Below are 25795 nucleotides of genomic sequence, written 5' to 3'. Positions count from 1 at the left end.
AGTATTAGTTTAATACTTTAATAGTGTACATAATACACTATTATAATATTATACTGTAACTTTATAGTGTATGTCCATCGTTCGTGTATATCTGTGGACTTTAATATTGTTGTGGTCATAGAATAATTATGACTAAGATTGACGATCCTGTTTTTTGCAATGTTTTTTTTTGTTCACGCGTATCAAAACATAATTCAAGAATGGTTAGTAGTTGTTCGAATATGAAACGTTTTTGTGTTGCATATTTCGGTCGTTTTCTACCAGTAATATTTGTTATTTTAAATATTTTTCACACAGATACCCGTGATGTTTCGCGTTCTAATAAAATAGTTATTTTAAATCTACGATTACGTATATATTATAGTGAGCTTCCAGATAGCGCTGTACATACGTCATTACAACATTCGTCGTATATTGTTCAAGAAACGAAAAAACTATAAAAAAAAATTAGGTAGGTAAGTACCGTATTTTAAATTTATTCTTAGTGTCTATCGTTTTCAAGGTGACACAGACATAATATAACAATAATCTAGAATTGTAGTACATAAATAAAAACAAATAAATAATTTATGTTTTTTATGTTTGTACTGCGACTAATCAGTGAACAGTGATATTTAATTTATAATTATAATGAATTTTATGATAATAAATTTAATTAAATTTATTATTTTAACTTATGATAGTATAATTAGATACAGAAAAATATGTTCAGAATATTATATCATTGAACGGAAAACCCAAAATTGAGCTAATATGATACCTGATGAATTATTTTAAAATGTAGGTATGAAAAATAATTTCTTGAAACAAAACAATTTGAGTAGATTCGATTAGATTTGATTAGATTCGACCTAAGTGTCTAACAGTACCTTCCTGCCGGCTGCCAACCTACTGCCTACCGAAATAAAATTTATAAAAACTGTAATTTATTACAAATCAAACAATTAACGAAAATAGGTTAACGATTTTAGTTATGTTGTTGTTATTCAAGAATATTATTCGTCGGGACTTTAACCCACCTATGTATATCGCATTATTATGAATTACTAGGTAAATATGACACAATGACATTCTCAAAGTAGGTATTTAAATTTATTTAAAGTTATTTTTATTTTATATAACGAACTTATTCATGCTATTTTAGAATCGCTGGTATTGACACAAAAAAGTAACAATAATTGACTATATTAATTATTAATATTTAATAGATATTATTGTATATACATTGGCACAAATAGGTAGTGTTTGAGATTTGGAGAGCTTAAAAAGCTCAGGCTTATATTGGACATTTTATTGTAACTTATAATGTGGTGTATGTTTTTTATAAGTTTTTTTGGGGTGGGGTTTAGCTCTCCCTTATTTGCGCCTATAATTTTTTATAATAATACAAGGGAGAAGCATCCACCATGGCTCCATGGCCCACCGCATAATACAATAAGCTATAAGGGCACTTAATTAGTACCTAATATAGGCTGAGAGATGATTTCAATGACTTAACATTGAATTCAAATTTAACATATTATCCATTATAGTGGTCTATACTGAATGACGAAGGGTACATTCGAATCCTATTGAACAGCAAAACAGTTATCTAGATGTCGCACCCACTATACCAACTATACCTAATAGAGCAAATTATTTTTTTAGTCTTTACATATAATATAGCCGTATAGGGTAAGGTAAGATAGTATATTATAGTTGACTTAATATTTGTACAGAAGTTTTAAGTAAACAATATTCTATCATAAACTGCTTAAGCGAAGCGTTTAATTTTATAATTATTTAAAAAATCGCGTTGATTAAACCACCTATACAGTGGTTGTATGGATAAAATAAAATGATGTAAAGAAAATGTTGGTAGAAAATTTAGTAAGTCCCAAAGCACCAATATAATAGTGCACATGACGACGTTGTACAAACAATACTGTCGGCGTGTGTCATTCATTGTAAAGTCATCTCATTGGACCAAATTTATTATTAGGTTACCCTAACCTAACCTCTGTGTCTTAGAATTTATACACATTTGTTTGATTTGCATCTAATTGTACACGTTTTATACTCTATGACTCCATTTATTTTAAGGTTTAAATATTTGAATTAAAAGTCTTATGGTTATTATAATCTAATTAGAAACCTCAGGATTTAAAAATATTATTGAACAGTTTATTAACGCAGTTTTTCAAGAATCAAATACAATCTTATACATAATTTTGATCAATTACTCCATAAAGGGTAGCAAATCAATTACAATTTTTAAACAGATATTGCGTATTAATTATTTACTAATATAGTCCCTAAACCCCTAGCGTGGATCGAAGGGGGGGGCAAGGGTCGATGCCCCCCCCTAGACTCTGACGAATTCTAGAATGTCTGTTTTCGGTAAGCTGATAAAATACATTGCTTTGCATATTGGCTAAAATTGTATCCAAGATGGCTCCCCCTGTAAATCTATTCTGGATCCGCGCCTGCTAAATTCTAGGAAATTATATTAAATAAATATATATATATGTTTAATGTTTATATATTATACAATTAAACTAGGTAAAAACTAAAACTATGAACTTATATTTACCTATACTATACTTATTTTAACAACTCGGTTAAATTACTTTTTTAATACAAGCATCATTATATTTTATGGTAGTTTATTATACTCGAAAGTCAAGAATACTCTTTTTAACATTTAATTAAATAATTATACATATTATTTTTATATTTCGTAAAAGGATATCTTAATCATGCACATTATATAGGTCAATATATTTTGTACTAAATTATGAAGTTAATTATTGGATTTAATATTGTACATGTCGGAAGTAAAAAATCATTTATTTTCAAAATTACATAAAGAAATAACGAAAATTAAATCATCCAATATCGTGATTTTACCGTTTAATTTTTCATCAGTTTTTTCTTACGTATGTCAAAATATTTTCTAGAATTAAAATATAGCGTTTTAAAAGTACAAATTCAATCAAATTGTCTATTGGCAAATGAATACAATATATAGGTACTGATAGAATCAAGTTTCTGGTCAAAAAATGGTTCAAAGAGAAAAAATCATGAACATTAAAAAATCATTACTTCTGCTTGGATTCTAAAATATATATTAATAATTATTAAATAATTAAAGACATCTGTTTAAATAGAAACCAAGCACTATATAGTGGAAAATGTCAACTTTGTACCCAAATCAAAAATTTTAAATTATCATACATAATAGGTACATTAAGTTCATTAAGTTATATATCTACTTAGGTAGGGATTTTTGTAATATATTTTTAATTCCTACTGCAGCTATTAAACGATATTAATTCTATATAATATAGGTATCTACGTCGTTTATAATTTATCTACATTGATGAAGTATTTTTATTTCAATAAATTATTTTAGGTTGACAATATATTCCATAATTAAATTATAATCACTTATTGTATTTAAATAATTCATTAAAAATAATACAAATACAATGAAGTAATATGATAACAGATAAATTAGAGAAAAATGCAAATTCTCAGAAAAGGGATGATGTATTAAACATTAAAACATAAAAAAAATCTCTCGTGAGTCATGATGACAGTGGTAAATTATTATTGGATATTTACCGTTCAATTTGATTACACCATTCAACAATTATTTTGAGAATAATTGTAATTACATTTGATTTTAGATTCTGGGTTAATCGATGGATTATGTATTGATTTTAAAATGTAGGTATATATTTATATACGTTTTATAGAAGAAAAAAATGGTTTGATCCTTAACTTCAAGAGTAGTTGGTTTTACATTTCAAAAGTAAACATTTACTTAATATACTTTTGAAATGTTAAGAAAATTACAAAGACGTATTTTTAATTTTGAAAAGTATCAACCAAATAAATTTTCCCAGCACAAAACATATTGAACTTGAAATTCAAAGCATTTTTTCTATCATAAATTGTGTACTCGTTCTTCATAGTAAAATCAATACATTTATCGATCAATTCAGAATCTAAAAATATTTCAATATTATTTATTGGAAAAACAAATAGACGACACTAATGTACATTTGGTAGCCTATCTACGATGCAGTGCGGTCATTGTTATATGAATGAACCATATAAAAGAGAAATCATGATTTTTTAATTTATGCATAATTGTTATTATATCACTAGTCACTAAGAAAATGATCTGGTTACCATAGGTGAGTTAAGTTTTCAGAGAGGGGCTAAGATTTAAAAAAATTAAAATCATTTTGAGCGTGATTATGAATATATATAATTTATTTCAAACATTAAAATCAAACACACTGTTTATCCTATCATTTCGACTTAAAAATAATTACTTATAAGCGATGCAGTAGTTATAAGTATTATGTTCTCATTAAATATATATATATGTATATATATATATTAAATACCTATATACCATGTAGGTATCATTTTACCATAATGATTAGGATTTTAAATCATAAGTAATCATAAATGTTTTAACAGAAAATATTAAAAATAAACATATTTTCAATAGCAATATCCCATAAATTATTAGGTACTTATTCACTTTTTATTAATTTCTTTGACGAAGAAATGCTGCTAAAAAGTTTAATTTATCACTTTTTAGGTCAAAGTCTTTATCTAGATTATGGTAATTCTGAAGGATATAATATTATAATATTCTTTCGTAAACTTCTTAATATTTTATCTAGATCAAAACCAAATTCTATTACAAATTCCATTGCCAATGAATTATAATTTAACGTTTTTGAAGAAATATTATAGCATATATTATTCGAAAGAGATCGAAATTACTTTATTTGAATCGACATTTGGATGACGGCTAACTATAATTATTAATTATTATACTATTCCACTCATAAGTGAACAATTAGTGATTCGAATGACTAAAACCACGAATTTCTATACACTCTGTCTAGCTTTACACATTTTAATTTGTTTCATTATGTAAAAATAGTGAAACCCTATCTATTGTATTGATCTACAATACAATAGTACATACTAAAGATTAAAAACATTATTGTAATGAGAACAAAATAGAACAGGTCTATATAGGCAAGGTATAAAAGCAAAATAATAAAATTAAAACCATATGTAGTTTTAAATGTATGCATAATTTTTGATATAAATGTTATCCAAAGGGTGGTTATATGATCATAATTATTCGTAAATTGTCTTATGCCATTGAAACAGCTAGAGTGAAACGGGGTAAAACTTTTGAGTGAATTCGGAAAAGTAGTTAATGGCGCATACTGATATTATAAGTTGCTTCCGTACGTGTCTGATGTCCAATTCGCGACGTGTCGAATAATAAATGCTATGTTAAATTTATGAATAAATTAAAACAAATTTTATCAATTGGTATGTTTATAAAAAACTGATTAAAAACTAAAAAATTATCATTTTAACCATTGTAATACTTATAGTGGTATTTTATGAGGTGAAATAATGATTATAATTAATTTATAATATATTATGACTCATGAATGATGAGTGTATGTATATTGTATAAACTTGAGTTACTTATCATTATTCCTTATATATTTTTGAGATTGAAGGTTACCGTCTATATTATATAAAAAAATTAATAGGCAATTTAGAAAAAAATCTGGATGTAACTTGTACACTTTCGACTACATTATTGTAACGATGCTAGACTACTATATAGGTACATAGTATTTAAATGTTGTAATTATTTTATTTAAGATGATTAATAATATTATTTTATTTTAAAAACTATCTTGGTCGGAATTAATTGAAGCTCTATATAAGCGCCAATAATTTAAAAATATCTAATCACGCCTGTAAAATTATATTAAAAGATGGAATTACGATGAGTAGATTATTTTGAAAAATAATGTTTAGCTTAGGTTTAAGTGTTTCATTCAATTCAAACGTAATATTTAAGGAAATATAGATTTGTCAAATTGTTTGTTTGTAGGTTGTTTTTGTTTAAGTAGTACATTATCATTAAGTATAGTAGATATATTTAACGTTCGTCTAAAAGTGCAATCCATGCATAGAATTTGGGTGAGACCGAACAGAACAAACCTCGTACAAGAATAATGTTTAATGTAGTATTAGTGTATTACGCTCGACAAAATTATGGTAAGAGACTAAGAGATAATTTAAATTACTGTATCATATTGAATGATATTACTGCGGAACCAAATTAATTTAAATTCAAAACAGTTTACATTGCATTAGTCGGAGGATATTATTGATTTGCGAAATTCGCTAACTTATCGAATTGGTTGACGAATCAAAATACTATTTGGGAAGTTTAAACTGAGAGTTAGGCCTACAATTTCTATAAGAACTGTAATATGTATTTAAATACTATGTTATCAATATTGAGGATAATATTATACGATCATTATAGGGCTATAATAGGAGTAATATGAAAAGTTTGAATTTAACATTATAGTATTGCATGTAATAGATATATATATAATCATTAGCGAAAGGGACAAAGTAGGTTGCCTCTGTATTATAATTTAAAGAGCATTCCGTGGTCAAGTTTCTCATGAAAAATTGTTTTTATAATTTTCAGAGAATTTAATATTGCGTAGGTACTAAGAAATTATAGCCACAATAATAATTAATATTTATAAGTCATAACTTTAAATTCGAATTTATAGGTGCGTGGGCATGTAAATAAAATTGAATGCATTCCACTTTTGTCTAAGATAATAAATATGTTGCAATTATATAAGATGGTCAATGAGATGAAAAAAAAGCAAGTGGAAATTAGATTGCAAGCAAAGCGATTGGTTTTTTTCTTTCTGTCACCTAATCATCATGTTCTGTTCAAAACTTTAATCCTCCTCTATTAAACACTGAACTGACTTCACTGGGTTTTAATAAATAATTACATAAGCCACAAAAAATAAACTAAATTATTATGTATAATTAATATTATCATGCTAACGATTTCATTGATCTATGCCCTCGTGAGTGACTTTTTTTATTCAAGTACTCGACAGTATATTATTTGCGATACTTTATTTCCCTCTCCCAAACAACCAAATAGATAACATCTTAACTATTTTTATATTATGTCTTCAGCACTTCTCTACGATTTCCCATGACGAGCATCTTAATGCATTCACATATGTACATATACTCACCAACCATCACGACTTTTGTTTAAGACAAAAATGTTTACTATCGTCACATGTTTGTTGTGTTCTATATTTATTTTATCGATTATTTAAGTCCATTCTTGAGTACACGTAGGATTTTCATCAGTTATAGGTACCGTGTAAATGTATTTATATACTCATCATGCCGTCAGCAACTTATACAGTGGATCAAAACGTATGCAATAGAAAAATCAAAAACAATAAAATACATCAGGTACGGCAACAATTTGCTAGAAGCAATCCTTTGAAATAAATATTTTAATATAATATAGAATTTCTTTTAAAAGATTCAAAAGGCTTTAATTATGAATAGATTAACCTTCGTTTCTATTTCAAATGACAATACCTTGGCAGATAAAGTTTACGACAGTTTTGATAATTCATTACTATACACCTATAGGTAATTCATTTTAAATACAATTATATAAATCAATTAATTGTAGTACCAACAATCGAATGAGCAAAAGTCACAGAATATCTATTAATAGTATATTATAAAGAGCTTTAAAAATTGTATAAATTAATTAATTAATAGAATATTATATATTAATATTATGGTTTTCGAAAAAACAATTTCGAAAATACCGTATAAAACTTCCGATATACTTAGTACTATGTTCATCAGGTAACATTCATATATAGGAAACAATATCATTACTTTCAAACTATTTTCTCAATGATGTTATTTTTATTATTTTATTGGAGAAAGATTTTATTTACGAAATAATTAGTTATTTTATTGATTTTTAGAAACCAAAAATGTATAGATACTGTATATTGAAGTTACAGGTACTCATTGACATTAAGTTATTATTTATCTATACTGGAAAAAATCTTATTTTATTATTATTAATTATTACTTTATGAGTAATATCAATTATAATTCAACTATTTATTATTATTTTTCTTTTATTGACAAAATTTATCCTCGGTGACAGGCCATTGGGTTACAAGGTTATTATTTACATCAACATATTTATAAAGTATTTAGGTATATTTTGTTTGGAATTTCTTCCTTTTTAATGAACTTGAAGTTAGTTGAGAGCAAGGATCTGTTGTGACTGAGTGAATCTGATAAGTGTTTTTGAAGGTTTGAGGCCAATCTTGGTTCGATATTTGGTCGTTATGTGTTTAATTGTTAGATCGGTGCCGCAATTTGGACTTACTGGGAGATCATTTTTTCTGATTGGATGACTATGAATGATTTTTGTGTACCCGATTCGTAGTTTAGTTGGGATAACTTCGAATTTTCTAGGAAGGTATGTGGGATGTGGTCATATGAATACATCTTGTTTTATTTTGTGTAGTTTTTATTATTTTAATATGAGTATATATTTATATCTTTGTTGTAATTTATATTAACTTTTATCATGTCACTTTTATTTAAACTGTTTATAATTTTCTAATAAAATTATTTTTAAAAATAAATTAGAAAGAATATGCATGTTTTTAGAATTTAAAAGAATGAATATTGAATGTTTTAGAAAGACTTTCAATAATAATTATGATTAACTTTTAAGACTTAATATTACATAGATAAAGTAGATAGGCAGACATTTTCTATCATTTTAACTGAGGAAATTAGAATGAACCCAATGGTAAACATTTTCACTAATATATTTTTAAATTAATTTTATGTTTACTCTTATTTAGATAACTATTGATAATTGATGTTTACAATTGTAATGCATAAAGGTCTTTTCAGACACGAGGTTCTTTCTACAATATTTATACGAAGTTTAGTATTTTCCACGTTTTATTTGCTTTTGAAGAACGAAGAGTGGATTTTTCTTAAGTTACAAAGTAGGTATCTATTGAAACTAGGCAGCAATATCCGGTTAAATAAAGGAATTTGTTGATTTAAAAACACTCCTCTATATAAACTAAAGCAGCCATTCAATTAAGTTTTAAAAAAATAGTATAAATCGATATTTTGTGTTTGGTAAGTGTTAAAAATTTAAAATATATTATTTTGCCATTGCAGTTATACAATTCTGTGTTGACAATTTGAGGCTCAGATTATATTTTAAGTATTTGTCAATAATACCTGTTTATGTAATTATAATACTTGACAAGAACAATTGAGAATAGTAATTTAATTCTACTTTTAAATGGTAGTGTACTTTTTTTTGCTTAATGCTAAGAAAATAAATTGAAAATTCTACTATAACAATATAATGTAACTGTACGAACATTTAATAGCATTATTATTTTAATTATTAAGGATAGTGCGAGTGCCTGTTAGCGAATTGATTCTTAGGGAATAATTTAGGGAATAGGTTGGGTCAAAAGTACTTGTCAAAATAAGCGGGGAAAAAAACTAATTACGGTAAAACGATAATATTTACACAAAACAGGATATTGGTTAAATCAATTCTGAAAAATGAATGACTAGTCTGTTACAAAAAATGTATATTATTAGATATAATTTTTTAGATATATTAAATTTTCAAAATTAGTTTATAGACACATTTAAAATGTTTTAGAATCATTGATGTGACTTAAAGAGCAATTCAAGTTTACATGTTAACGACACTAGGTATTCGATCTTATAACAACGATCTATTCAAATAAGAAGGTAATCGAAAATATGCTCTATAATTAGTAAATTTCAAACATTACCAATCATGCGCTAAAAATTTTGGTTTTTCATTATCTACGTTGTAAGTAGTATTTTATGTTTACTTACCGTACAAAAGATCAACCGGAAAAATATATGCAAATATGCACGGTAGTCTATATAGTGACCACGACCACTAATTGACATTCGGGAAACTACTTCAGCGGCTTATAAATTAAATTATTGTTGGTGTAAAACTCAGTTCGAGTTATTTAAGACACAATTTAATAATAAACATTAAATATGTAAATAAATTTGATTAAAAACCACTACTGTAGGTTAAATTAAAGATTCGTGAATGAGAAGAATAAATAAAGGAGAATAAAAAATAATAATTACATTACAATACTATAAGTAAATATACGTAAATAGGTATATCTAAAAGTATTTTAGTACTCTATTAACAATGGTGTTAAAATAAAAAGTAAAAAAAAATTTTAATTTTTTATTATTAAACATGTTATTTACAATTTATACAATATACTTATAATAAGTAATAATTTAAATTACCTATAATATTATTAAAGCTTGAATAGATATATCCAAGAAGAATATATAATAATTGATATATATATATATATATATATATAATAATACCTCTGGTACCTACATCACATTTTGCTATTATAATAATATTATACTGAGGTCGATTATTTTTATTCTTTAAAAAAAATATATGTTTCGATATTATGCAATTTAATAAAATCACACCACTTTTATATTTCCAGTCTCTGTCTAATACTCTAATATAGTAGGTGACGCGTATACCATTGGTATTATACATTATTTTTAATTTACATATTTAATTATCTATGACACTGACGATGTTATTAGCCGATATACATAATACATACCATTTATGATTATATATATATATTTTTTTGTTTATTCAATATGAATATCATTAACTTGACGCGTTTATCAGTTATGGTATCTGTTCCAGTCAGTATAACTTATTTTTTTATACTTATATATTCTAAATATTATTCTAATTAATAGTTTGGTTGTATTTCAATTAGCTTTAAATTTGTTTACGAATAAGATTTTTTAGTTTGTACACACGGAGAGGAATAGATAGGTGCAGTTATTAGGTATTACTCGTTTCTAATCAGTCATCATTATTTGTATTTACTAAATTATTATGACGATTTGCAATTAATTTTCTAGTATTTATACAAATTATTACTTTAAAGTACTTTAAGCATTTGGGCATAAGACTAGTAATGATCGGAGTATCCGACACATCTTGCATTAAATTACTAGGAAATAATATGTTTTCGATTTTAAAAGTGCATCTAATCATACAAAAACTATTATTATTTAATATCATATATGAAAATTTACATGATGGAAATATGGGATACCTACGTATTGTTTTATCATTATTCGTAATTTGTGTTTGATTTACTTTTACAAAAACGTGAAAACATGATATTCTCCACGTAGTATAAATAAGCTTAAAAAATTTTGACTCAGATAGATAGGTCAAAATAAAAATAAAAAAGGCATTTATTCCTTCAACAAATAACGAGTAATTGTTGCGAACATAAAATTTCGTGTGAAGCGTGTACAATGATGGTTATAATAAACAAACGATCGATTATTTAATGTGAATATATGGATGAAGTATTATAATATATGTGTTACATGCTTGATATGTTTCAGAAACATGAATTCGCTGAAGAGATTGAGTTGCCATCAATCATTGTAAGCTCATCGATCCACTCGGGATTATCGAATTCGACGTTGAATCTGAATAATAGGTAGGTAAGAGTACATTATATCATAGAGATGAGACAGCCCGATAAGCATTATATATATCATATTATTATTATATATGCCGATCCTGTTCAATCTACATAATATTATTGTTAACATTGTTGTGTGTTTTTTCAGGTCCACCGTCAAACCAGAATGTAAATCCGTGTCCGACGTCAAATTCGGCCTCTTGCGCATTGTGAGTTACAAGTTGTCGTCTCTTAAATATTTTATACCTTTAGGCATAATTAATAATTATCACAATATGTAAACATTTTACTAATAATTATACTAGTGTAAATTTGGTATGAGAAAAACGTTAGAGGAATATTATGTCTCTAAATTATAAATATTCACTTTTAATACGCATGTCTAACCTAACCTATTAGCACTATAGTAAGGGAATGAATATTTTGTAACGGATTCTTGAGAAATCTAAAACTGCAGATTAATACTTTAGGTTAAAGTTAAACTTTTAGTATAAAGTTTTAGTTTTTACTAATAAAATATTATAATTTGCTTAGAAATTAAAAACTTTTTTAAAATTAATATCTTATCAAAGTAAATGAGTCAAAAACAAAGTATTTGATATTGTCGAGAGGAAATCACAATATTAGCTATTTAAAAGTTGATGATTACAAATTTAAAAGGGTATAGAGCTTCAAATACCTGGGCGTAGAGATCGATGAAAATGCTAATAGCCACGAAGAAGTTAAAAAACGAACTATAGCAGCAAATAGATGCTACTATATAGTTTAATGCCACTCTTCAAATCAAAACTACTATCAATAAAGTCTAAAATAACGCTATACAAAGTCATAGTCAAACCGGTTGCTCTGTATGTGTGTGGTACATGGACCACGACAAAATCGGACGAAGGACAGTTTGGAGTTTTCGAAAGAAAGATATTAAGGAAAATCTTCGGTCCAAAGAGAAATAACAATGGAGAGTTTGAGGTAAGAGGCAACGGGGAATTGGATGATCTATACAAGAAACCTACCATTGTAGGGTCCCTGAAGAGCACGAGGATAAGTTGGATAGTACATGTGTGGATGTCAGAGGGAATGATTGGGTCAATAACTAAATGGAAACCCGACACTAAGAGGTCTCGAGGACGCCCCAGACAAAGATGGGTGGATAGAGTACAAGAAGACTTGAAACTCCTGAATGTAACAAACGGAGAAGAAAGTGCAAAAGATAGAAAAGAATGGAAACAATATTTTGTCGATGGCCTTAAAGGCCTGTAAAAGCCCAGAAAGAAAGAAGAAGAAGAATCTTATCAAAGTATTATTCAAAGTTGATAATTCAACTGTGTTGTACAATTCTAATATCCAGATCCAAATGATACCATAATTACACATTTACTCGTACATCAACTGTAAAAATATATAATTACAATTTAGCATAAATAGTGTCTTCATAAAAAAAACATTTAAAATATAGGAAAAATAAAGTCCTAGGTACTTAAATCAAAATTACAGTGTTAAGAGAGACAAGTTTTTTTTTATAATTTGTCAAAAATTAATATAATTACCCACATTTATATTTTATGGACCAGATTGACTAAAATCCATATTAATATCAATACTATCTTTAACGTATCATAACATAATTGTGTAGGCATTATAATTTATAAAGTATAACAATTATTATTTGGTAAATTAACTGTATTTATATGTTTAAATATCAAATTTGTCAAGCAAACATAAATACATACGTTAAAAACGTATTATTTAAAAATATATTCTCATTGTACAAAGAAGTTGTTGAACAGAATCTTGAATTACTGAATACAAATTTTAAAAGATAAAGTTTTCAAATAAATTATACCTTCGTTTGTTTAAAATATATTATTGTTAAAATGCATGAACATACTAATAAGGGTACTAAGGCTAGATATATCATTTTTCGTTAAAGAAAAGTGATCAAATTCATTTAACATAATATTATAAACTAATTTACTAGGCTGTAGGGCATTACCGAGTTAAAAAGTTTAGTTTCATTTAATTAAGATATAGTGATTTACTTTTTATTTTTAGAAAGTTGTAATAAGTTCCATTTTTTCCATAGTATACAGTAACTTGTTAATTAATTTTATAGTCATGTTAAGTTATTTATTTTCCCGTACCAATTCTCAATAACCCGGATAGATATATTATGTATATTGTATATGTTTAGTTTTGTTTAGATTATTGTTATTAAAAAAGAAAAACATTTTATAATGTGATATATAAATGTGGATTATTATGAATAAGGGATATTTAAAATGTGGGACATGTTATAGCCTGGGATATTTTTAGGTTCTCATTAACCGTTGTAGATAGTAAGGTATAATATATATATACACATTTTTGGTAGTAACTATGTCATAAATGTTAAAATGCGATTTCGGGTGACAAGCAAACTCAAATATCAACTATAAAGTAAAAACGCTTAGTAATGTCGAGTGTGTATTGGAATTATTTAAGTTAGAATAGCGAATAATGAAACGATTTTATCCAGTTGTGCAACTTAGATGAGAGTTAGTAATTAGTTATCGTACAGCAGTGGCCAGGGTTGGCCCGGGCCCACTTTAAAAAGTCTCGGCCCCCCCTGTGGCCCACCCCAAAAGTTAAATTTAATCATACTAGAATTCTAAAAAATATCTCATGAATAAATAAAAATATGAAAATATTAAGTCATAATAGTGGCGTGAACAACATTTTGAATGGGTTGAAAACTATGCACTATGCTAAGCCTCATAAATAACGTGTATTTTCCAGCGGCTGAATACGAAAATAATAAGTTATATTTACTAGTTATTATTAAATATTAATCAATGTTTTAATAATTTTGTTGAAAATTCCATGAACAACAGGACTAGATTATTAACCAACTATGATAAAGAAAATACAAGGGAAAGCATTCTATTTTTATATACTTCTGATGAATATACGTTTACATGAATATAATATATTTTGTAAGGAAATAAATACTATTAAATATTAATACATGTTTACAAATTATTGTTTTAGTAAGTTAACACGATGAAGTGTAAAAAAAATTAAAAAATTGGAAGTTGACCCTCCCCTTCCCCCTCCCCCCCTAACGCAATTGCCTGTCATCACTATTGTTTATATATATATATATAACAAGTCAACAATTTGGCCCTCCCTAAAAAATTTCCTGGCCCACCTGGTATTAAATTTTGGCGCCGCCACCGCTGTACAGCCATAGCTTACCTACAACTTTTAACGCAGTCCTAATGAGTTACGTAAATAAACTACGTAATATAAAAATACATTATTATTTTTACTGTCTCAGAAACATTGGGTTTCGACAATCGGTGTCGAACAAAAATAATTTTAATATAATATATTATATACATAAATTAATACTCGGCTGCTAAAATAATATTTTTTTAAACTTTCATGGCGTGCAATAATAACATATATTATAGGTACCTACTATGTATATTATATTGTGAGTGACAGCTATGTTGATAAATATACCTACGTTTCTAGCATTAAAAAAAAAGAAGAAGAAGTGCATCATGCATATGTTTTTAACAGTAATTAATTAAAAAACTAACATTTGACTAAATTCATATACAGATGATAGCTTTTTATTATCTTGATATCGGATAACCCTATTACTATATTCTAACCAGGAACGATGTAGAACGAATACTTATTATATTATATAATAACACATTTACGTTTTTTATACAAACATTTTACATGTAAATATGGCATATTTAATTTAGTTGAGATATGTAAGAGTTTTTCTTATTCTAATTGACTTTATAATAAGTTAAATTAGGTACATAATATTTGATTCATATGTATACTATGATGATGCCATTATATTTATTCGTTTAACTGCAGTGTCTACAATAAAAGATTAGGTTAGAAACTCTGAGAGCCAATTACAAAATGTATAGCCTTTTAGGTGTGATATAGTAATAAAAAAATGCAAAAAATTAATTAGTACATACAAAAACATTATTATTTAATATTTAAAAAAAAATACAGGGTGATTCTTTTAAGTGGGTACACTAATTATCTCGAAAAGTATTTACTTTTTTCAAAATATTTTTTTACATGGTTTCAAGTTGTTAAAAAACCAACGTTCTTATTAAAAAATTATATTTTTAAATATTTTTTATCCTTATCATTTTTTAAGTGTTTTACTTTTTTGAATGACAACATAGAGTTTTAATTTCATATTCCAAAACAGGATATTTTTCTAAGTATTTTGATTCATAAAAATTGAATTTAGGGCTAGTAGTTTTTGAGTTATAAGTATTTAAAGTCTAGATTGGCATAGTGGAGTGGTACGGGATTACCCCGCAAAATGTTTGTCCACTACTCCGCTTGTCTAAACTTTAAATACATATAACTCATAAACTACTCGTCCTAAATTCGATTTTTATGAATCAAAATACTTAGAAAAATATTTTGCTTTGGAATATGAAATCAAAACTATATGTTGTCATACAAAAAAGTAAAAAACTTAAAAAATGATAAGGATAAAAAATATTTAAAAATATAATTTTCTAATAAAAACGTTGGTTTTTTAACAACTTGAAACCATGTAAAAAAATATTTTTAAAAAAGTAAATACTTTTCGAGATAATTAGTGTACCCACTTAAAAGAATCTCCCTGTATAACGTATTTATTATTAAATTTTCCGGGTTCTTAGCGGCGAATCCTTTTCCATACATAAGAACCCGTGTTCCTCTATCAATCATAACTTCACATGAAAATCTAATGGCTGTAGTTGCCAAAGCTCAAGGACGAATGAAAAAAAAAATTAAGAAATACTCCTTTTATAAAATGTTCAAACCACTCAGCAGTTTAAAATATGCGTTTTAAGTATTCTTATGTAAATTCGACATTGTATAGAAAGGATTTCTTGTTTGGTCTAGTAAATTCGAGGAGATAAAGTAAAATATGTAACTCCTATAACTTCAAAGTCATACTATTCTTTTATTGAAAATATTAAATAACTGATTAATAATGAGTTAGGCTTGTCGCTTGTGTATTAATACAATATACAACCATAATATTATATTATTTTAGTTTCGATACTCAGATATTTGGGATGTGTTATTGATGATCGCGGGTCTCACCATGTCTTTAGCAACAGGAGCTAGTTTGCCTATTTTGGCAATGTTTTTTGGTGACATGACAAATACATTTATCAGACAAAGTACAGCGGTAATTTTGAAATATTTTAATCTATATTATTCAATAATTTTATAAAAAATCTTAAATACTTTTAACAATTTCTGTATTGGAAAAGCCAAATTTCGATTATTCAAGTAAAACAGAATATTGACATCTTGATCAATATAATTAACGTAATTCATGAAAAATTTCAACAATTACTAACCAATAAAAATTTTAAGATAATAAATTTATTTTGCAGCTCAATTCCATCACATCAACAACGCCAAATTATAGCGCTCACACGGCCGTTTCTAATGAGTATGTATATTATATTATGATACAATAATGTTTTCTATTTGTATATTTTATTTAGATTAATTAAATATTACCCTACATTCGTTTATACCACATTAAGTATTTTTTTTTTTTTAAGGACAATCACAGAGTTTTATTCCATTCCACCACTCAGTCCTGAAGAGTTTAATAGTTACATGACGCAATTTTCGCTGTATTATTTGTACATTGGTATTGTCGTATTATTATGTGCATACATACAGGTATTGCAAAACGGAAAGATAATATTCGTACAACTGAATTAACACAGCGCATATTATGTATACATTTTATAGACTTGGTGCTGGGAGATGGCATGTGAAAGACAAGTGTACCGACTTCGTAATGTGTTTTTCTCGCAGATTATAAGACAAGACATATCTTGGTTTGATACTAACCAGAGCAGCGATCTTACGTCGAAACTGTTCGAGTAAGATGCACATTTTTTATCCACTGTTACTTTATTTTACTTTATATGCAATATAATATAAAGTACCTATACCAAATACTAATTTAATTAAAAATAAAGTTTCATTTTATTTTCAATTTTTTACAGCGATCTAGAACGAATTCGAGAAGGGATCAGTAGCAAGTTCAGCATGCTCACACAGTATGTATCTACATTCATTTCTGGGCTGCTGGTTGGTTTCTACATTAGTCCTAAACTAACAGGACTCTTACTTCTCGTTGGACCTATAATTATAGGAATCATGGGTTTTCTGAGTTTGGTGAGATTATTTGAATATGCACCATAATATACACATACAATATACATATAATGGACTGAAATTAATTATGTTTTCAGCATGCATCCAGAGCTTGTCACCGAGAACAAACAAAATATGCAGAGGCCGGATCAATTGCCGAAGAAGTGTTTACATCTATAAGAACTGTTGCAGCGTTTGGATTAGAAAAACAAGGAATCTCACGGTGAGTAAACATTTCACGTATTACGCATTATAGAATATAATACAGTATTATAATTTCTATCTCTATCGAGTTGATACAATAATGGTTTATATAACAAGTTGGTATTATAATACTTAATTCCCGAAAACTGAATGATAATAAATTTATAGTTTTAAGCGTCTATTGGATATTGGAAGTGTTAATAATATGTTTTTGGTTTTTTAATATTCCTAATACATATTTTACATAATTAATTTTAGGAAATTTTGCATCAAGATTTACATTATTTACAGGCATACAGTTAATTTTCCGAATCAATTTAGTACCTACCTAATGTTAACAACTTTTCTTGGTCATTATTTTTGGTGCAACAAAGGAGCACACACTACAGACTATCCTTAGGTTAACAAGTTAGTTAGGTGCATATTTGTTGTATAGTCTTTAACAACATAAATTATTAACATTTAATTGTGGTGGCAATACTTTTTTTTTCAGCACCATTTGATAATTACCTAATGATTGTATAATTGTAGCTACCTTTTTTATATGCAATAGTTTTATCATGCATTTCTATCAGCCATTATTACTCCAACATAAGAGCATAAGACATGTTCTAATAATATCCCGTAAAATAAACAGCAGATTTGGGTTTCCTATATAATTGGTTCCTCGCTACTATACCTTTTAGAGCCCTTTCTCATTCTTCCAAAAATCAATTTCAATTATATGAATTCTCACACAAGACCTTATATATGGACATAACCAAGTTCTGAATCTTACCCATAAATTTATCTGTTGACTATGTTAGTTTTGTACCCAATTTTCTCTGTACAATAATAACTGTCTATGTCTATGTATACCTACACGCTTATTGTAATTACTAAAATTAAACTAATTATATATTTTTTATTACGTTTATTCAAAGGTATACTGCCGCGTTAAAGAAAGGACGTAATATTGCGACAAACAGGTATAGAATTTTCTCCATAGGACTTGGTACCGTGTTTATGATGATGTACATAGGTTATGGGGTTGCGTTTTACTATGGAGCTAATTTGGTTTCAATTGGTGAAGCTACACCCGGCACAGTTTTTACCGTAACTATTTTTGGTTGATTTACGAAATTATCTCGCACTATCTTATAATTACATGATATGATGGTAAATAGGTTTTCTTTAGCGTTATGGCAGGATCATTTTCCATTGGAAGTGCTATACCGTATTTAAACTCAGTTAGCACAGCAATCGGGGTGGCGAAAAATTTGTACGGTATTATCGACAGAGTTCCAAAAATCGATTCGTATTCGAAAAACGGACTAAAACCCATAAAGGTTACCGGGAAAATTGAAATTCGAAACGTGAATTTCAGATACCCGTCGAGACCAGAAGTTAAAGTGAGTTTAATGCGTGTGAACGAATAAAAATAATATGCATTTCATCTATATTTTATCATACTAAACATATTGTGTCTCAGGTACTAAATAATTTAAATTTTACAATCAAACCCGGTCAGACAGTTGCATTAGTGGGTTCAAGCGGTGCTGGTAAAAGTACTATTGTAGGTCTACTTTTACGATTCTATGACCCAGAAGCCGGACAAGTAAATTATTTTACCTATCAACTTGATTTATCTTCATTTCATATTAATATTTTACCATTTCTAGATTTATTTAGATTCTATAAAATTAACCGACCTTAATGTTCATTGGCTACGAGAACAAATCGGGGTTGTATCTCAAGAACCTATCCTTTTTGGAGTATCAATTGCTGATAATATTCGATACGGCCGAGAAGATATCACGAATGATGAACTCATAGAAGCAGCTATTCAAGCTAACGCCTATGATTTTATAAAAGAATTGCCAAACGTAATAAGCCGTTATATCATATTTTATGTTATTTGCAGAATAATAACACAAAACACATTATTCATATTGTTTAGGGCTTTAACACGTATGTCGGCGATAGAGGTTGTCAACTATCTGGTGGTCAAAAGCAACGGATTTCTATAGCAAGGGCATTAGTTAGAAACCCAAAAATACTTTTGTTGGATGAAGCAACATCAGCGTTGGACTCTCAGAGCGAAGGAATTGTTCAAGACGCATTGGATCGAGTAATGGAAGGCAGAACGACTATTATTGTAGCTCATAGACTCTCAACAGTTAAGAATGCAGATGTCATACATGCAATGAAGGTTGGTAATTATGTTATTTAGTTTATTTAATCTAATATATTCAAACAATTGTAGATATTGTTTTTATTCATTCGTTTGTTCATATTTAGAATGGTAAAATTTACGAATCCGGGACTCATACTGAATTAATGAATAAAAAAGGTTTGTACTATAATTTAGTTGTAGCTCAAATCAATTTATGTGAGGAAGATAAGGGAGAAATAGTTTCGGGGTGAGTGCCTGGTTAAATTAAATGCAAAGCGTATATTAATTAACTAATGTTTACATTGAAACAAATCTTAAAGACAGGAATATAAGACTGAAGATTATGAACATCATGAAGAAATATTTGAAGATTGTTCAATATGTGAAGAGGATGATTCAAAAAATATTGTAATAATATCTTAATTAAAACTAATGCTTATTTATTAATATATTTTAATCTGTTTGATACATTTCATAACAATAATATACTAATATCAATCATTCATAATAATAATCAAAAAATATTATTTTCAATTATTTAAAGACTGATATTCCTGAAGAGCTGCAGATGCTTAACAAAATTAGAAAAATGAGCATCATAAATGTTCATAATAATAATAATAATAATATGGTAATACATTAGATTCAATTCATTACTATTTGCTTTTTGTGATGTCGGGATTTATTTTGCTGCACCATATTCATGCGAGTGTGTTAATTAAATACACTAAAACTAATTTTAAATGTTAATTGAATAAATTGATCCATTTTTTTCATAGAAAAATAATTCAAAATGCTGTATGTGGAAATTAATGAAATTTAACTCACCGGAATGGGCATATTTATTGTTCGGTTGTGTCGGTTGTATGATCAACGGTGGCTTAATTCCAGTTTACGCATATTTTTATGGCCAAGTGTTTGAGGTGAGAGATCAACCAAAACTAAAAATATAATTGTTTCAAAAATGTATTTAAAATCATTTGCGATTTGGTTTTGTGTTGATTTTGTCATTTGATTTTAGTCTTTAACACTGAAAGGTGAAGCGTTGAAAAGAGAAGCGCGGTTTTGGTCTTTTATGTTTTTTGTACTTGGAATAGTCGCGGGTTTGACCATAATATGTCAAGTATGTACTCCAAATCATTACAATATCTCAAATCAAAATTTTCTGGATAAATAATAAATTGTAAGCCGTGTTTACAGACGTGGCTACTAACTTTCGCTTCGGAGAAACTAATGATGCGCCTCCGAGCCTTGGCATTCACCAATATACTCAGGCAATCGGTCGGTTGGTTCGACAATAAAGACTCGAGTCCAGGGTGTTTGACCACGAAATTAGCGAGGGATGCGCCTATAGTAAAAGCGGTCTGCTGAAATTTATTTAAATCTGATAGTTTTTAAATTATTATTGTATAATTTCTAATTATTGTTTTTCGTTTATAGGCTGGTGGAATGCGTGCCGGACAAGTGATATCGTCAATTGTAACGCTAACTATAGCTATAAGTATAGCGCTTTTCTATGGATGGAAACTAGCTATAGTGCTTAGCCTCGCTGTCCCATTGATAATAGGTGCTGGATACCAACAGCAAATGGGTCTCAGAAAAAACCAACGGAGAGATGCGAAATTTATGGACGAAGCGGGCAGAGTATATTAAATATTATACGTGTATACAATATATCATTATATCATTCTCATTTTCTAACTAAAGTAAAAAAATTTTAATTTTAGATTGCGACTGAAAGTGTACAGAACGTGCGTACGGTGCAATCGTTAGGAAAAGAGAAAAAGTTTGTCGAGCTGTATCATAAAAGCTTAAAAGTCCCAAACAAGTAACATTAAACCACAACCTTTTTTGATTATATATTTTATTTTATTATTTATTAGAGAAGCAAAAAAACAAGCATACATATATGCGGGCTTATTTGCCCTGTCGCAGTCGATCACATACATACTGTATTCGGTCGCTTTTAAGTATGGATCGTATTTGGTACTTCAGGGGGAAATGACTCCGTCCGCCGTATATAGGTTAGTTTGATAAAAATATTATGGACAACACACAATAAATTAATTAAAATATTATTTGTAGGGTTTTCTTTGCGCTGTCATTCTCCGCTCATTCGGTTGGTCATACAATGGCTTTCCTACAAGATTATGCTAAAGCGAAACAATCCGCCTTGCTTATATTCCAGTTAATTGAAAAACCAACGGAAATCGATAGCCAATCGAACGATGGGGACAAACCGGTACACAATTCGGATTATTATTTTTATTTTTTTATTTTTAATAAAACCTTCTATTAGGTGTGCTTATTTATGCATGATCGTTTTTCAGGAAATAATTGGTAAAATATCATTTAAAGGCGTTAATTTTTCGTATCCGACTAGAAAGACGAAAAAAATTCTAAACAAGATGGACTTCACCGTAGAACCGGGAAAAACATTGGCATTAGTCGGTGAATCGGGTTGTGGGAAAAGTACGGTTATTTCACTTCTCGAAAGGTTCTATAATCCTTCTTCTGGTGTGATCGTGAGTTTCACTATTGCCCGTCAAGTTATAAATTAAACAACTGTTTAAAAATAATTTTTACTTTTAGGAAATAGATGGTCATGATATCCGAAAAATAAACATCAGACATTTGCGAAATAACATTGGTCTAGTTACTCAGGAACCTGTTTTGTTCGACTGTTCCATCAGAGAAAATATCAGTTATGGTGTATCTTGTAATGATGTGCCATTCGATGCGATAGTTGAAGCTGCGAAAAAAGCAAACGCGCACAACTTTATAATGAGTTTGCCACAGGTATGTAAAGCACTTTTTCTGAAGTTTATGTTTTTGAAATTGGAGTAAAATTAAATTTGTAGGGTTATGACACGATAGCTGGTGACAGAGGTACACAGCTATCTGGTGGTCAAAAACAAAGGATCGCTATAGCCAGAGCATTGATAAGAAATCCTAAAATACTTTTGTTGGATGAAGCTACTTCGGCATTGGACACAGAAAGCGAAAAAGTAATTTTTTTTATACGAACACTGTTTCATCAGTTGTAAATTATAATTAAACAAAATATGTAAAATAATACCTATCACCTCTGTTTAACTATAGATGCTTTTAAATAATACATCTTAAAAGTTAAGTGAACCATAACTTATAATTTACATATTGAGTCCTTTGCGACCCCACCAACTTACAATAAAATGTTTTTCATAATAAAGTTTAACTTGAAATTAACTATATTGTTTTGTATTGAAGTCCTGTGGACACCTACTGAAATGTTTATTAATTAATCAGAAACACAAAGATACTTAAGCAGTTTATTAAAAAGAAACGCGTGCATTGTTACAATGACATCATATACGTTTTATAATAATAATACAAAATTATATAATTTTTGGTCAGGCCATGAGCATGACTACAGATAGTGTATAACCACTTCAAACATGTATAAATGAAGTGCATAAGTATTAATATAATAAATTTGTATTATTAAAATAAATATTATTATTTTATTCTATCTTCATCATCATCATCAATAGATATTTTATTTTTTTTATTAATAAAAATATTGGCGGTGGGTGATGACATATAGGACATTGGAAAACAAGTTATTTCACAAAGTAAGCTTAATTCTTGCTAAATGATTGAGAAATATGAAGATTAGATAGTTTAAAATTATTAAGAACGATAGTATGTGACAAATATGAGTACATTGTTATATTATTCAGTGATTCTATATATTATCAAACTCAAATGCTCAATTCCGTTTTAAGTTTTAAGCATATTATGTAATTATTTAAATAAGTTGAGATACACATTTTTAAACAATAATAAATTACATTTTGAAACAGTGTTTGAGCACAGTAATTATAGCGTTTTATTGTGATTTGATTTTTAGATCGTTCAAGAGGCTTTAGACGAAGCTAGAAAAGGTAGAACATGTATTACAATTGCTCACCGTTTGTCGACCATCCAATCGGCAGATGATATTGCCGTTGTTTGCCGTGGACAGATAACCGAACTCGGTTCTCACGAAAAGTTACAAGAACTAAAAGGATGTTACTATGAATTGGTAAAACGACAACAGTTGTAACCGTTAAAATTTTGTACCACAAGTGCAATATTGCGAGTACGATCTTACAATTGAAAATAATTCAATTTGAAATTGTTTTTGTAAAATTGTCTATACCCTGACAATTATCTTCTCATATGTATAAAATACGAATAATGTCAATATTGTAAGAAATTATTTACTTAACGGCTGCGGCACACCAAATATTATTATATAAATTTAAAAAAGTTACATTATTTGAAATTTTGCCTTTTACTTGCGTTTTTGTTATGCCACATAATATAATGTTATAACCCACCGTACATAGGTATTCTTTTTAAACTAGCGAATCGTTTAGCTTATTTATTGTGTGTCATCATATAAGATAAAACGTTTATTACGCATGATTTTTGCAAATTTCAATCTGATTTCAAAAATAATCCATTACAGGTTCCGATTAAACTGATTGACACGTTAAATAGTAGGCGGATCCATGTAACATTTTTTTTTTGTTTTTTTGAAATTTCAGCTTATTGAAACTAGAATATATTTTCTCAACAGATAAAGACTTTTGAGATTTTATATTTTAGTAAAATGTTTGTTTCTTGATGAAAAAAAAAATGTGATATAAAATTATATACTTACAACCTTTAAAAAATGATCAAATTCCTATTAGGAAGTAATAGTATTTTTTTATCATTTGAAATATTGTTTTGATAAAATTGAATACTTAAACAAAAAATAATTATTTTAGTTATTTTATTGTAGTTCAAAAAATATTAATTATAAAAACTTGAAACTTTTTCCGCCGTTACGATTATTATTAATTTGTAGGTACACATCACAATTAAATCATCGAAAACCTATTCAGACTCATAATTGTAATGTGTTTATACCATTATACCATGAAAGCGTGAACTTATTCTCACTATTCTATAGTAAGTCGGTAGATATTAAAATATTGACTATAAATGAATAAAAACAATTCATTTAATTTCATAACATAAAATTATGTGATGTTTTGTTTTTGTGTGTAAAAATTAGTTGAATTAGTTATTATACGAACATACAGTAATATTGTAATATTAATTTATCAAACGCTGTCATTAGAAATATATTTGTAAATATGATGACGAATTACAATCAAAATCTATTTTACAGCAGAGGGTTCTCTAAATTTTTTTTGATATTATATCTTTTTTGGAAAAAAAAATATTTCTAATTGAAATGACTGAATCATTATTTTAATAGGCAAATAATAACATTAATAACCCAATTTTTGATCTGGTAAGTATTAATAATAATCATTATAGATTATATTAATTGTTATTAATAATATTATATAACAAAATAAAAAATTTTATAAAAATGTTCCTTTTTCGATAATATTTTGTGTATTTAAAGTTCTAAGTGATATTTTTTCCGTGTATTTTCTCAAATAAATTAAGGAATGAGCATTATATTGTGTAGAAAATGGAATATATATAACTATTTTTCAAAATTTAAGTCGTACGTTTATATTAATGTGTTTCATTTATTCACAAAATAACTTTGTCAAATCGCTGTTTTATATTTCTCCAACTTAGTTTTTAGTATTTAAATTATTTAACTATTATAATTTGTTACATAGATGTGAGCGAAATATCGTTTACTAATATTATGTGTGGGTGTTTATTTTTC

General features: G+C 27.6%; 1 protein-coding gene across 5 annotated transcripts; it reads left to right on the top strand.

The window, feature by feature from the left end:
• The first annotated feature begins 432 nt into the window (after nucleotides 1-432).
• On the top strand, nucleotides 433-24379 carry LOC107163749 (ATP-dependent translocase ABCB1-like). 5 transcript variants are annotated; one of them, XM_089221885.1, is made up of 28 exons: nucleotides 433-451; nucleotides 11425-11522; nucleotides 11656-11716; nucleotides 16582-16719; nucleotides 16931-16989; nucleotides 17105-17228; nucleotides 17301-17434; nucleotides 17561-17732; nucleotides 17810-17934; nucleotides 18839-19010; nucleotides 19082-19306; nucleotides 19387-19512; nucleotides 19577-19780; nucleotides 19855-20106; nucleotides 20196-20317; nucleotides 20391-20478; nucleotides 20615-20701; nucleotides 20850-20993; nucleotides 21092-21193; nucleotides 21271-21432; nucleotides 21511-21714; nucleotides 21798-21898; nucleotides 21954-22094; nucleotides 22156-22312; nucleotides 22401-22595; nucleotides 22663-22869; nucleotides 22932-23078; nucleotides 23963-24379. In XM_089221885.1, the coding sequence occupies exons 4-28, from the start codon at nucleotides 16615-16617 to the stop codon at nucleotides 24155-24157; spliced, it is 3750 nt and encodes a 1249-aa protein (XP_089078011.1). In that variant the 5' UTR covers nucleotides 433-451; nucleotides 11425-11522; nucleotides 11656-11716; nucleotides 16582-16614; the 3' UTR covers nucleotides 24158-24379. The 5 variants fall into 5 exon arrangements, with proteins under 5 accessions (XP_089078011.1, XP_089078012.1, XP_089078009.1 ...); XM_089221886.1 differs by having other exon boundaries at nucleotides 11425-11526; XM_089221883.1 differs by lacking the exon at nucleotides 433-451 and adding an exon at nucleotides 7067-7353.
• The last annotated feature ends 1416 nt before the right edge of the window (nucleotides 24380-25795 follow it).

The sequence above is a fragment of the Diuraphis noxia genome, unplaced genomic scaffold (assembly GCF_037042655.1).
Source record: "Diuraphis noxia isolate RWA-SAM2 unplaced genomic scaffold, SU_Dnox_SAM2 contig0003, whole genome shotgun sequence".
Lineage (NCBI taxonomy): Eukaryota > Metazoa > Arthropoda > Insecta > Hemiptera > Aphididae > Diuraphis > Diuraphis noxia.
The sequence above is the reverse complement of the archived record's forward strand: the minus strand, read 5'-3'. Positions and strand labels throughout refer to the sequence as shown.

Bases quoted from the DNA above. Each gene is read 5' to 3' on its own strand.
- LOC107163749 (XM_089221883.1), top strand. From the start codon at position 7,282: ATGCCGTCAGCAACTTATACAGTGGATCAAAACGTATGCAATAGAAAA. The intron at 19,781-19,854 runs GTAATAAGCCGT...CATATTGTTTAG, and splicing joins TTATAAAAGAATTGCCAAAC to GGCTTTAACACGTATGTCGG. The intron at 23,079-23,962 runs GTAATTTTTTTT...TTTGATTTTTAG, and splicing joins TGGACACAGAAAGCGAAAAA to ATCGTTCAAGAGGCTTTAGA.